Below are 15,402 nucleotides of genomic sequence, written 5' to 3'. Positions count from 1 at the left end.
TAGTTAGCATTTGTTTTGTTTTTGTTTTTTTTAGGTTTTTAGAACTTTGATTATATTGTGTTTTTTCTAGATAGATATCCATTTTCATTTGTTATATTGTTGATGATGTACTGACATATTATCTTGTTTATTATTGTGATGTTATCTGCTTATTGTAAGTCGCTTTGGATTAAAAGCGTCTGCTAAATGCCTAAACTGTAAACTGTAAACTGAAGAAGCGTGGGTCAGTAACTAGTAAGACACCTCAGGGTGACTTGCAACCTCAGGGTGACTTGCGACCTCGCCCTGAAGGTCGCACCAATTCTTGGCCATCTGACCAGTGATGTATATGGGACCAGTTACTCATATATGGAGACCCCTTCATGATAGTTATGTTATGTCAAAACATGCCCATATATGGACATTACCAAATATGGGCATTCCCATAAATGTCCTTAATATTGATAAGATAATATCCTTAATAATGTCCTTAATATTGACAATATAGGAATCTCCATATATGGGCATAAAACGTACATTAATTAAGTTAGGGCCTTGGTTTGATGCCTGTGGATCTCCATATATGGGCATAAGGGGGTACCCTAACATTCTCATTTTCGGCCTGGGATTTATGACATCAGAAATCTCCATGTATGGGCATACATTTTTTTTTTCTTTTTCTGGGAATGACCATAATGGACTTTTATACGCTGAGAAATCTCGTAGCTTGTCTGACTGTCAGTACAGGAAGTGATGTCACGTGACATCCTTTTTATGCCCATATATGAGTCATTCTGTACCACATCACTGTGACTCACTGACATCACGTGACATCACTTCCTGTACGTACAGACAGTCAGATGCATTAAGTTAAGAGTTTCCTATTGGTTTCCCAGACACATAAAGACGGGAACGCCTACTTACCATTGGCTCCTCCTTCTCTGCTGCCTGCCTCCTCATTGGCTCCTCCTCTCTCCTCCTCCTGATTGGATGGTCTGCTGTGTAGCCCCGCCTCCAGCCCAGGGTCTGAATAATAATAATTAATAATATAATAATTAATACTTCACTAAAAATACACACACACACACACACACACACACACACACACACACACACACACACACACACACACATATATATATACTAGACCTTACCCGTTAGGGTTAGGGGAAGATATGTGCTCCAAAATATGTGCAGAGTGTGGGTTATGGGGAAAGTAACTGTAACTGGTGCGTGCGTGAGAATATGTGGGAGCATCACAATGTAAGGAGCAGCCCAAGGAGGAGTGTATATTTATGATGGATACAAATAGAAGTATGGGGATGTATGCGCTTGCTCCAGATACTTTTCCATACCCGTTGGAAGATGAGACAGTTACAACACATCAAAAGCACCAGGTGCATGCGTGACCCGCGCATGCATGCAACCCACGTACCCACGTGTGCGACCCACGTAACGGTGGACACAGATAGACTTACAGAAGAGAGAAATGTGTACACACACACACGGTAACGAACCTGCCATGTAAAGTCACTTCTCCTCCACATGCACATTCCTGTGTGTGTGTGTGTGTGTGTGTGTGTGTGTGTGTGTGTGTGTGTGTGTGTGTGTGAGTGTGAGTGTGAGTGTGAGAGAAAGAGAGAGAGAGAGAGAGAGAGAGCGAGAGCGCGAGAGAGAGAGAGAGAGAGAGAGAGAAAGAAAGCTCATGCACATTCCTAAGTTTTGGTGTGTGTGGGGCTACAGATCCCATGGCCAGGAGGAACGGACCATAACCTTGACAACAGGCTTTAGAGTTGAACAGAAGTGGTGAAGAAAACGCTAATAAACAGCTTGAATTTGGGAAAAATGAAAATCGGGCTCTGTCACCATGTGTATAATGCTAATGGTCAATGCCATGTGAAAGTTTGGATCAGTCGCTGAAGCGGGTGAATAGATAAACGTGGAAATGTTAGAGCGTGACCTACTGACTTCTCTAATTATATGATAGATATATAAATCTGATATAAATCTGATACAGACATATATATATATATATATATATATATATATATATATATATATATATATATATATATATGTGTGTGTGTGTGTGCGCGTGTGTGTGTGTATATATATATATATATATATATATATATATATATATATATATATATATATAAATAAGATATAAATCAGATACAGACATAGATTAGGTGGAGGGTCCTAACCTGATTGGTCCAGAATGTCTCCTGCTCCGCCAGGCCCCTCCTCTTCCTGTCCAGACAGGAAGCAGCAGGAGGACGGGGGGGCGGCGGGCGAGCAAGGAGGCGACAGGGAGGAGAGCGAGGATCGGGGGGACAGGGAGCTCATGGAGAGCTGGGTGTCACTCTGTCTCAGAGCCTGGACCCTGGCTGGCTCTACACCGCTCCCTAGTGGTTGGAGGACAGAAATGTAGTTCAGCACAAGTACAGTCATCATTTAGGGCTGTATTTTGATTGTCTTGAGTAGCAGCTCTTATGCAAACTTAAAGGTCTGTCCAGACTGTCTCCGACTCTGAGAGTTCTGACTCTCTGACATGCAGCTTTCCCAGCTCTAATTCAGGGTAATAATGCTTTTCAGAAGATGAGAGTGACGTCATTATGAAAGGTTTGGTGGTCGTAGACAGCATGGACAGGCCTTTAAGTTAAGGTATAAGAGCTGGTCATTAAGACAATCAAAATAGAGCTCTTAGCCTAAAAAGGAACACACCTAAAAGGTCCTTGTGGTCTTGTTTCCATTACGGTCTTAGGTATTCATTTCATCAAAATATAGAGTAGCATCAAAAACATTCAATATCAATAATAAACTAGACTAAAGATGCAATTGGAAATTACAATTGTGGTTGCTGTCGGTTGCTGACGTGACTGTCATGTTGCTGACTATATTCTACAGTAAGCTAACTGTCATGTTGCTGACTATATTCTACAGTAAGATAACTGTCATGTTGCTGACTATATTCTACAGTAAGATAACTGTCATGTTGTTGACTATATTCTACAGTAAGCTAACTGTCACGTTGCTGACTATATTCTACAGTAAGATAACTGTCATGTTGTTGACTATATTCTACAGTAAGCTAACTGTCACGTTGCTGACTATATCCTACAGTAAGCTAACTGTAACGTTGCTGACTATATTCTACAGTAAGATAACTGTCATGTTGTTGACTATATTCTACAGTAAGCTAACTGTCACGTTGCTGACTATATTCTACAGTAAGATAACTGTCATGTTGCTGACTATATTCTACAGTAAGATAACTGTCACGTTGCTGACTATATTCTACAGTAAGATAACTGTCATGTTGTTGACTATATTCTACAGTAAGATAACTGTCATGTTGTTGACTATATTCTACAGTAAGATAACTGTCATGTTGTTGACTATATTCTACAATAAGATTACTGTCATGTTGTTGACTATATTCTACAGTAAGATAACTGTCACGTTGCTGACTATATTCTATAGTAAGATAACTGTCACGTTGCTGACTATATTCTACAGTAAGATAACTGTCACGTTGCTGACTATATTCTACAGTAAGATAACTGTCACGTTGTTGACTATATTCTACAGTAAGATAACTGTCACGTTGCTGACTATATTCTATAGTAAGATAACTGTCATGTTGCTGACTATATTCTACAGTAAGATAACTGTCATGTTGCTGACTATATTCTACAGTAAGATAACTGTCATGTTGCTGACTATATTCTACAGTAAGATAACTGTCATGTTGCTGACTATATTCTACAGTAAGATAACTGTCATGTTGCTGACTATATTCTACAGTAAGATAACTGTCATGTTGCTGACTATATTCTACAGTAAGATAACTGTCATGTTGCTGACTATATTCTACAGTAAGATAACTGTCACGTTGTTGACTATATTCTACAGTAAGATAACTGTCACGTTGCTGACTATATTCTACAGTAAGATAACTGTCATGTTGCTGACTATATTCTACAGTAAGATAACTGTCATGTTGCTGACTATATTCTACAGTAAGATAACTGTCATGTTGCTGACTATATTCTACAGTAAGATAACTGTCATGTTGCTGACTATATTCTACAGTAAGATAACTGTCATGTTGCTGACTATATTCTACAGTAAGATAACTGTCATGTTGCTGACTATATTCTACAGTAAGATAACTGTCATGTTGCTGACTATATTCTACAGTAAGATAACTGTCATGTTGTTGACTATATTCTACAGTAAGATAACTGTCATGTTGCTGACTATATTCTACAGTAAGATAACTGTCATGTTGCTGACTATATTCTACAGTAAGATAACTGTCATGTTGCTGACTATATTCTACAGTAAGATAACTGTCATGTTGTTGACTATATTCTATAGTAAGATAACTGTCATGTTGCTGACTATATTCTACAGTAAGATAACTGTCATGTTGCTGACTATATTCTATAGTAAGATAACTGTCATGTTGTTGACTATATTCTACAGTAAGATAACTGTCATGTTGCTGACTATATTCTACAGTAAGATAACTGTCATGTTGCTGACTATATTCTACAGTAAGATAACTGTCATGTTGTTGACTATATTCTACAGTAAGATAACTGTCATGTTGCTGACTATATTCTACAGTAAGATAACTGTCATGTTGCTGACTATATTCTACAGTAAGATAACTGTCATGTTGCTGACTATATTCTACAGTAAGATAACTGTCATGTTGCTGACTATATTCTATAGTAAGATAACTGTCATGTTGCTGACTATATTCTACAGTAAGATAACTGTCATGTTGCTGACTATATTCTACAGTAAGATAACTGTCATGTTGCTGACTATATTCTACAGTAAGATAACTGTCATGTTGCTGACTATATTCTACAGTAAGATAACTGTCATGTTGCTGACTATATTCTACAGTAAGATAACTGTCATGTTGCTGACTATATTCTACAGTAAGATAACTGTCATGTTGCTGACTATATTCTATAGTAAGATAACTGTCATGTTGCTGACTATATTCTACAGTAAGATAACTGTCATGTTGCTGACTATATTCTATAGTAAGATAACTGTCATGTTGCTGACTATATTCTACAGTAAGATAACTGTCATGTTGTTGACTATATTCTACAGTAAGATAACTGTCATGTTGTTGACTATATTCTACAGTAAGATAACTGTCATGTTGCTGACTATATTCTACAGTAAGATAACTGTCATGTTGCTGACTATATTCTACAGTAAGATAACTGTCATGTTGTTGACTATATTCTACAGTAAGATAACTGTCACGTTGCTGACTATATTCTATAGTAAGATAACTGTCACGTTGCTGACTATATTCTACAGTAAGATAACTGTCACGTTGCTGACTATATTCTACAGTAAGATAACTGTCACGTTGTTGACTATATTCTACAGTAAGATAACTGTCATGTTGCTGACTATATTCTATAGTAAGATAACTGTCATGTTGCTGACTATATTCTACAGTAAGATAACTGTCATGTTGCTGACTATATTCTACAGTAAGATAACTGTCATGTTGCTGACTATATTCTACAGTAAGATAACTGTCATGTTGCTGACTATATTCTACAGTAAGATAACTGTCATGTTGTTGACTATATTCTACAGTAAGATAACTGTCATGTTGCTGACTATATTCTACAGTAAGATAACTGTCATGTTGCTGACTATATTCTACAGTAAGATAACTGTCATGTTGCTGACTATATTCTACAGTAAGATAACTGTCATGTTGCTGACTATATTCTATAGTAAGATAACTGTCATGTTGTTGACTATATTCTACAGTAAGATAACTGTCATGTTGCTGACTATATTCTATAGTAAGATAACTGTCATGTTGTTGACTATATTCTATAGTAAGATGACTGTCATGTTGTTGACTATATTCTACAGTAAGATGACTGTCATGTTGCTGACTATATTCTACAGTAAGATAACTGTCATGTTGCTGACTATATTCTACAGTAAGATAACTGTCATGTTGCTGACTATATTCTACAGTAAGATAACTGTCATGTTGCTGACTATATTCTATAGTAAGATAACTGACATGTTGCTGACTATATTCTACAGTAAGATAACTGTCATGTTGCTGACTATATTCTACAGTAAGATAACTGTCATGTTGCTGACTATATTCTACAGTAAGATAACTGTCATGTTGCTGACTATATTCTACAGTAAGATAACTGTCATGTTGCTGACTATATTCTACAGTAAGATAACTGTCATGTTGCTGACTATATTCTACAGTAAGATAACTGTCACGTTGTTGACTATATTCTACAGTAAGATAACTGTCATGTTGCTGACTATATTCTACAGTAAGATAACTGTCACGTTGCTGACTATATTCTACAGTAAGATAACTGTCATGTTGCTGACTATATTCTACAGTAAGATAACTGTCATGTTGCTGACTATATTCTACAGTAAGATAACTGTCATGTTGCTGACTATATTCTACAGTAAGATAACTGTCATGTTGCTGACTATATTCTACAGTAAGATAACTGTCACGTTGTTGACTATATTCTACAGTAAGATAACTGTCATGTTGCTGACTATATTCTACAGTAAGATAACTGTCACGTTGCTGACTATATTCTACAGTAAGATAACTGTCATGTTGCTGACTATATTCTACAGTAAGATAACTGTCATGTTGCTGACTATATTCTACAGTAAGATAACTGTCATGTTGCTGACTATATTCTACAGTAAGATAACTGTCATGTTGCTGACTATATTCTACAGTAAGATAACTGTCATGTTGTTGACTATATTCTACAGTAAGATAACTGTCATGTTGCTGACTATATTCTACAGTAAGATAACTGTCATGTTGCTGACTATATTCTACAGTAAGATAACTGTCATGTTGCTGACTATATTCTACAGTAAGATAACTGTCATGTTGTTGACTATATTCTACAGTAAGATAACTGTCATGTTGCTGACTATATTCTACAGTAAGATAACTGTCATGTTGCTGACTATATTCTATAGTAAGATAACTGTCATGTTGTTGACTATATTCTACAGTAAGATAACTGTCATGTTGCTGACTATATTCTACAGTAAGATAACTGTCATGTTGCTGACTATATTCTACAGTAAGATAACTGTCATGTTGTTGACTATATTCTACAGTAAGATAACTGTCATGTTGCTGACTATATTCTACAGTAAGATAACTGTCATGTTGCTGACTATATTCTACAGTAAGATAACTGTCATGTTGCTGACTATATTCTATAGTAAGATAACTGTCATGTTGCTGACTATATTCTACAGTAAGATAACTGTCATGTTGCTGACTATATTCTACAGTAAGATAACTGTCATGTTGCTGACTATATTCTACAGTAAGATAACTGTCATGTTGCTGACTATATTCTACAGTAAGATAACTGTCATGTTGCTGACTATATTCTACAGTAAGATAACTGTCATGTTGCTGACTATATTCTACAGTAAGATAACTGTCATGTTGCTGACTATATTCTACAGTAAGATAACTGTCATGTTGCTGACTATATTCTACAGTAAGATAACTGTCATGTTGCTGACTATATTCTACAGTAAGATAACTGTCATGTTGTTGACTATATTCTACAGTAAGATAACTGTCATGTTGTTGACTATATTCTACAGTAAGATAACTGTCATGTTGCTGACTATATTCTACAGTAAGATAACTGTCATGTTGCTGACTATATTCTACAGTAAGATAACTGTCATGTTGCTGACTATATTCTACAGTAAGATAACTGTCATGTTGCTGACTATATTCTACAGTAAGATAACTGTCATGTTGCTGACTATATTCTACAGTAAGATAACTGTCATGTTGCTGACTATATTCTACAGTAAGATAACTGTCATGTTGTTGACTATATTCTACAGTAAGATAACTGTGATGTTGCTGACTATATTCTATAGTAAGATAACTGTCATGTTGCTGACTATATTCTACAGTAAGATAACTGTCATGTTGCTGACTATATTCTACAGTAAGATAACTGTCATGTTGCTGACTATATTCTACAGTAAGATAACTGTCATGTTGCTGACTATATTCTACAGTAAGCTGTCATGTTGCTGACTATATTCTATTGATTCCCTATTGATTCCCACTCCCATTGATTTCCTATTGATTCCCTCTTTCCCACTATTGATTTTCATTTCAGTGAACTACATGTAAGGGAATTTTTTTTAAGGAACAGTGAACTACATGTTTTAAGGTGAACTACATGTTTTAAGGGAAGGGTCAAGCAAGTTTTAAATTTAAGGTGTTTAAGGTGTAGTTTACCCATGTCTCCTGTGGAGGTCCGGTCCGTCCTCCCCCCTGGCTCCGCCCCTGCTCCCCCCTCCCCCTCCTGTTCATGGATGGTGGTGATGGAGTTGAGGCAGCGCGGGCGGAGGAAGGGAGGCGGAGCCTCCTGCTCCTCCCTGAGGAGGCCCTGCAGGCGAGCATGGAGCTCCGGGTCACAGAGGAGGTCTGGGGGGTCCGAGAGGAGGTCGGGGGGGTCGAGGTAGAGCAGCTCGGCGTAGTTCAGCGAGGAACAGGAGCCCAGAGAGGAGGAGGTGGTGGCCAGGGACCCCCTGGAGGACGTCAGGGACCCCCTGGAGGAGGTCAGGGACCCCCTGGAGGAACCCGAGGAGCAGGATAGAGTACTGGCTGAGAGGCTGAGGACAGAGCAGTTTGGTCAGGTTTATTGCATAAATGGAATACAGTTTATTTTGGCGTTCGGAGATGTTCCCTGAATGTTGTGCATGCTTTTTGAGCACTTTATGTAGAGGTCGTTAGCAATCTCCATATAAGGACGACCCTAGAGCATGGCCGTGTCATCATTCTTCCATAATATGCATATGGGATATGTCCGTATTAGGACGTATTAGGCATGAATATTTAGCAAAACGTTAGATTATTCATTATGTAGGTTGTTCAAAGGTCATCTAGTCAGAAACCCTCCCCCTACTCCTGGATTGGATCCACCCCTCAATTGTCACACCTGTGCTCAATAACCACTCATCACTGGCCTGCTATAAATACAGCATGTTTTCCCTCAGTTCTGTTTGGCACCAGCAGCAACCACACTCCCTCTGAGAGCCCTTAGCAGGGAGTCTCAGCAGGCCCTCATTATGATAAATGAAATAAAATCATAACCACAACCGTGAAGCCTACATGACTCCTTGCTCTTCCAACTGCTTGTATATGCAACGGACTAATAAAGGCTTAAACGGACCATACTGTGTCATACATTCTGATAGATGTACCATGGTGATGACTACTATTCCTTGAACCAATAACTATTCTACATAGGTATTAGGGTTAGTAATATTTTTAAGGTTAGGCCGCTGACACACATTTAAGTAACATTCCTTATCCTTAACCTGGTGGAGGTGGGAGGTAAAGCTCCGTTCAATTCATTCCCTATGGAAGTCACATGTTTGATAAGGAAATCTTGCCTTAAGCTTTCCTTAAAGCTATACTGTGTAAGTTGCTCAACTTGTGGTCAGTAGCTCTATAGCAAACCTCGGTCGCGTCCGCGTCTTTCGGCCGTTTTTCGGTTCTCACACCCCCGCGTCTGCCTCCACCTCGCCGAGATCTATCTTTTGAGGGGTCCCTGGTTCCTGTGCGTTCAGCCATTCCGGAGATACACTCCTTCACCCATGCTTTGCACCCGAGTATAGAGACACACGGCCGGGAGACTACAAATATGGCCGCCCTAGCGACCCCACTCCAAGATGCGCTGTGATTGGCCGGCAGTGTATAACCCTCGCTGTGATTGGCCGGTAGTATGATGACGTCATTTTGCCGCGAAATTCTCCCCCCCTCACGGCTCATAGAAAACATATAAAGAGAAGGCTTTTGAAGCTGAAAATAACGGAGTGTGGGTTCTAAAACTTTAGCGATTTAACAGTTAGGACCATTTTAAGATTTGTTTTATAAAAAAAGTTACATGGTATAACTTTAAGGCTGGTTTTAAAGGAAGAGGTTTGCATTAAAGGGCCTACACCATGCTTTTAAAGTTATACCATGTAACTTTTTTTATAAAACAAATCTTAAAATTGTCCTAACTGTTAAATCGCTAAAGTTTTAGAACACCCACTCTGTTATTTTCAGCTTCTGAAGCCTTCTCTTTATATGTTTTCTATGAGTTGTGAGGGGGGGAGAATTTCCCGGCAAAATGATGTCATCTACCACATGATACACTACCGGCCAATCACAGCGAGTCTTGCTGTCTAGGAAGTAGCTTCCCTCAGCAACTGTGTTTACATTGGTGAAGGAATCTTGCAGGCTACTCCCTCAATCCTGGTCTAAAAATGACGGGAGACGGCTCTACGGATGCTACTGCTACTGACCACTAGTTGAGCAGCTTCCACAGTACAGCTTTAAAACTATATTTTTTGTATAAATATATGCTCAAAATTGAGTCTAATGCTGCATTCACACTGCAGATATATAGTTGAACGTTTTGCTTGCTTGGTCAATGTTATCTCAATGGAAACCAGCTTTAAAGATACAGGACATACACAGAACAAAGCTTTGAAAGCTTTAAAGCTGGTTTCCATTGAGATAACATTGAATTACCAAGCTAAACGTTCAACTATATATCTGTAGTGTGAATGAGGCATTAGACAGGTTTTAACCCTCAACAAACACTCTGACCATTCTTTTTGTTTGTTCTAGCTCTACTATAATGAGGCTCTCCAGCTGCAATACCAAAACGGCCTCTGTTTGCTCAGGGGCGCATCTAGTGGGGTTTTTCCAGAAAAAAATTAGTTTTTTGAAAAAAAAAATTTTTTTGAAAAAAAAAAAAAAAATTTAAAAAAGTTTTTTGAAAGTGTTTTGAAAAAGTTTTCAAGTTTTTTGAAAAAAAAAGTTTTTGAAAAAAAAAGTTTTTTGAAAAAAAAATTTTTTTGAATTTTTTTTTGACTTTTTGACAGTTTTTGAAAAAAAATGTTTTGACTCTGAAATAGGACTTTGTGAGGATAGAAGGTGCCAGTGGGACCCCAAAAAAAGGTTTTAAAATAGAAAAAGTGAAAATTCATGGTGTAGGTCCTTTAAGGTAAGTATTCTCGGAAATGGATTCTTATTTTGATCAGGAACCGACATGGAATATCCCTTAACTATGTGAACAAGGCCTAGAGTTGGGTAAGGTCTTACCTCTTCAGCTGGGTACTGAGGGACATGGTCATTCTCACTAGGTTAGGTTATGTTAGGGTAGGGTCATAGGGTTAGGTTAGGTTAGGTTAGGTTAGGTTAGGTTAGGTTAGGTTAGGTTAGGTTAGTGTAGGGTCATAGGGTTAGGTTAGGTTAGGTTAGGTTAGGTTAGGTTAGGTTAGGTTAGTGTAGGGCATACATGGGCAACTGGCGGCCCGGGGGCCACATGCGGCCCCCACCTTCACTTAATGCGGCCCGCAGGTTAATACTGGAATACTGATATATAATTGATTTCAGCTGTTACAATTCCAAACATGACCTGCTTTAATTCCGTCGGTCTATATTAGTAGCTTAATGACTAGTATAGTAGTATTAACACATCGGATGCCCACGTTAATTCAGGGTTTACCCTCACAGGGGCCCATCGTCTCCATGGCAACACGTCATTTACGTACCTTCGCGTCGTGGAAAAAGTATCCGTAATACGTTGAGTAAATGTAATCCAAGTATGTCCAGTTTATTTTCACGATGATCTTTTCTTTCAGTCAGGACAGCTTTTTACCAATCTTGGGCCACAGCGTGTGTATCACGGGCGGTAGAAAGGGTCGCGTTTTGAACATGGTGATTGAAAAAGCTAGACCAGGAGAGGAATCCGCCATGTTACGTTACCTCCGCCGCGTCACTGGGAAAATAGTATCCATGATACGAGTAAATGTAATCCACGGATGTCCTGTTCATTTTTACGATAAAGTTTTCTTTCAGTCAGGACATCTTTTTATCAAACCTGGGCCACAGCGGTTGTGTCACGGTAGGTAGAAAGGACCGCGCATTGAACATGGTGATTGAAAAAGATAGACTAGGAGAAGAATCCGCCATGTTACGTGTATCTCCGCCGAGACTCCGTTACTGGGAAAATACTAGTATCCATGATACATACGAGTCGTGCGAGCCTGCGAGGGGACGATAGAGTGCAGTGCAGGATAGGAACAGAAGCTTGTGATTGGCTGCAGGGAGACTGTACATCCTGGTCACGTGTACCGCACTGCATTTTGGGAAATGTAGTGTTTTTCCCATATTGTTGGCGTTTGATCACCGTGGTAGAGCCTTCATTGCGGTAGCAATGTACAGTAACTACAGTACAGTATAGATTATTGTAAAACGCGTCAAACGCGTCGTGGGCCTCCAGAGACATCAAAGAGATTGGCGTGTAGACACCTCGTGGGCACCCGATGTGTTAAAATGTATTTTTTTTTATGTCCAATGTATTTGTATTTAGGTTCATAAAGTTAACATGAGTATAACTAAATGTGTTTGAAATTAAATAAATCAAAATGTTACATTTCAGGATTCCAATTAAGAAAGAACAAAAAATAATTCAGGATTCCAATTCAAAAGAAGCAAAAATAGCCGATCTACAAGCTCAAAACGCATCGCAGCGCGATGCGTTTTGAGCTTGTAGATCTGCTATTTTTGCTTCTATTGTATGCAATACTAGAATGACAAATGTGGCCCTCTGGAGTGAAGGTGGAAATATAGTGGCCCTCACCATCATCAAAGTTGCCCACCCCTGGTGTAGGGTATAGGGTTAGGTTAGGTTAGGGTATAGGATTATAGGGTAGGGGGTTACCTCTTCAGCTGCGTACTGAGGGACATGGCCAGTCTCACTAGGTTAGGTTAGGTTAGGTTAGGTTAGGTTAGGTTAGGTTAGGTTAGGTTAGTGTAGGGTCATAGGGTTAGGTTAGGTTAGGTTAGGTTAGGGTAGGGTCATAAGGTTAGGTTAGGTTAGGTTAGGTTAGGTTAGGTTAGTGTAGGGTATAGGGTTAGGTTAGGTTAGTGTAGGGTATAGGGTTAGGTTAGGTTAGTGTAGGGTATAGCGTTAGGTTAGGTTAGTGTAGGGTCATAGGGTTAGGTTAGGTTAGGTTAGGTTAGGTTAGGTTAGGTTAGGTTAGGTTAGTGTAGGGTATAGGGTTAGGTTAGGTTAGTGTAGGGTATAGGGTTAGGTTAGGTTAGTGTAGGGTATAGGGTTAGGTTAGGTTAGTGTAGGGTCATAGGGTTAGGTTAGGTTAGGTTAGGTTAGGTTAGGTTAGTGTAGGGTATAGGGTTAGGTTAGGTTAGTGTAGGGTATAGGGTTAGGTTAGGTTAGTGTAGGGCAGGGGTCGGCAATAGGCGGCCCGCGGACCAAAACTGGCCCCTTGGAAATTATTTCTGGCCCCTCAGATTATTTTGAGAATTGTTTCTATTTTATTTTTATTAATATTATTATTATTTTTTTTTTTAACAATACTGGACTGACAGTCCCACATATACGCTATCGTAGCTATAATGTCCAAACAGAGAACCCAAAGGATCAAATGCTTTTAATATTCAACGTAATCATGCTGAGAGTGAATAGCACAGGCAGAGGGAGCACGCAGTGACACAGCAGCCGTGGCGGTGCTGCTGCTGCTGCTGTGAGCTTTTACCTGTGGTCAAAGTGCGTGGAAACTAACTTTGGAGGTGCCATCCATGCTTCATCTTGGTGCTGTCTAAAATGATTTCCTTTCAAGCAGCCAAACAATGTCACGGCAAAGTGCTTCTTAATTTAAGGGGCTTTGCATTGATGATTCCAGGTAGGATAAACGCATACGTTTTCTGTCCATATTCCTCTATAAACGCCCCTTTCCACTGTCTCCTCTTCTTTATGCTTTTGCATTGTGTTCATGTGTCATTTTGCTTACTTGAAGCAGATAAGGCTGATGTTTAGCGTTCTCTAGCAGTCTGTCTTTCTGCACAAGTAGCCGAGCAGCTGCGATCACTTTACATAACGACCAATTCTTCAACGTGCAGCGGTGTTGCGCAATTTGCGCACAGCATATTGAATCTACAAACTCACAACGTGCTGCACAGAATTGTGAGATGTGCAAAGTGATTTATTATGAATCATGCTTAATTTATGTGATGTTGTATTCTATGACTGGCAGCAGAGAAGAAGGAAATAATTATGAACTTAAAGGCTAATCATTAAAAGTAAAGGCTCCTTTACATCAGTCCATCAATATTTGCAAATAGAAAGGGGGGAAAACCGCTCGTTTTTCCACATATAGGCCTATATTCTTTTCTTTTTATCACACACTGCCTATGTCATGTAAGGCAGTCTGTCTTGGAGTTCCAGTAACATTGTTTAACTATGAATTTCTCAAATTAGCCTTTCATTATATGTCTGGCCCGCCACCTAACGGCTTAGAAAAAGATTGGCCCGAGGCCAAATCTAATTGCCGACCCCTGGTGTAGGGTATAGGGTTAGGTTAGGTTAGGTTAGGTTAGGTTAGGTTAGGTTAGGTTAGGTTAGTGTAGGGTATAGGGTTGGGTTAGGTTAGGTTAGGTTAGGTTAGGTTAGGTTAGGTTAGGTTAGGTTAGGTTAGGTTAGTGTAGGGTATAGGGTTAGGTTAGGGTATAGGGTTATAGGGTATAGAGTAGGGTATTACCTCTTCAGCTGCGTACTGAGGGACATGGCCAGTCTCACATTCTCCTCCAGTTCTCTGACCAGCTTGTTCCTTTTACAGTGATGACGCAACCTGCAGACGGACACACAAGATGTAAAACAGAATCCATTATTTGACTTGATTACTTTACAAAAGGTTTTGAATTTGTAACCTATTGATAACCCCAGTTCTTTGATTACTTTACAAAAGGTTTTGAATTTGTAACCTATTGATAACCCCAGTTCTTTGATTACTTTACAAAAGGTTTTGAATTTGTAACCTATTGATAACCCCAGTTCTTTGATTACTTTACAAAAGGTTTTGAATTTGTAACCTATTGATAACCCCAGTTCTTTGATTACTTTACAAAAGGGTTTGAATTTGTAACCTATTGATAACCCCAGTTCTTTGATTACTTTACAAAAGGGTTTGAATTTGTAACCTATTGATAACCCCAGTTCTTTGATTACTTTACAAAAGGGTTTGAATTTGTAACCTATTGATAACCCCAGTTCTTTGATTACTTTACAAAAGGGTTTGAATTTGTAACCTATTGATAACCCCAGTTCTTTGATTACTTTACAAAAGGGTTTGAATTTGTAACCTATTGATAACCCCAGTTCTTTGATTACTTTACAAAAGGTTTTGAATTTGTAACCTATTGATAACCCCAGTTCTTTGATTACTTTACAAAAGGGTTTGAATTTGTAACCTATTGATAACCCCAGTTCTTTGATTACTTTACAA

The 15,402-nt window shown here is 38.8% G+C and overlaps 1 protein-coding gene across 1 annotated transcript in view; it reads right to left on the bottom strand.

Annotated features, from left to right (window-relative positions):
- Positions 1 to 15,402, bottom strand: part of LOC308304977 (protein KIBRA-like) — a gene marked incomplete at its 3' end in the record, with an annotated part of 66,604 nt that overhangs the window by 8,969 nt on the left and 42,233 nt on the right. Inside the window, exons 11-14 of the mRNA XM_080749601.1 lie at positions 14,659 to 14,748; positions 8,336 to 8,712; positions 2,187 to 2,387; positions 904 to 1,005 (exon numbers count right to left, since the gene is read on the bottom strand). Coding sequence (XP_080605727.1) covers positions 904 to 1,005; positions 2,187 to 2,387; positions 8,336 to 8,712; positions 14,659 to 14,748 — 770 coding nt within the window. The remainder of the gene's footprint in view (positions 1 to 903; positions 1,006 to 2,186; positions 2,388 to 8,335; positions 8,713 to 14,658; positions 14,749 to 15,402) is intronic.

The sequence above is a fragment of the Nannobrachium achirus genome (genome assembly GCF_963921795.1).
Source record: "Nannobrachium achirus genome assembly, chromosome: 19".
In the NCBI taxonomy this organism is placed as follows: Eukaryota; Metazoa; Chordata; class Actinopteri; order Myctophiformes; family Myctophidae; genus Nannobrachium; species Nannobrachium achirus.
This window is presented reverse-complemented; position numbering and strand designations above follow the sequence as displayed.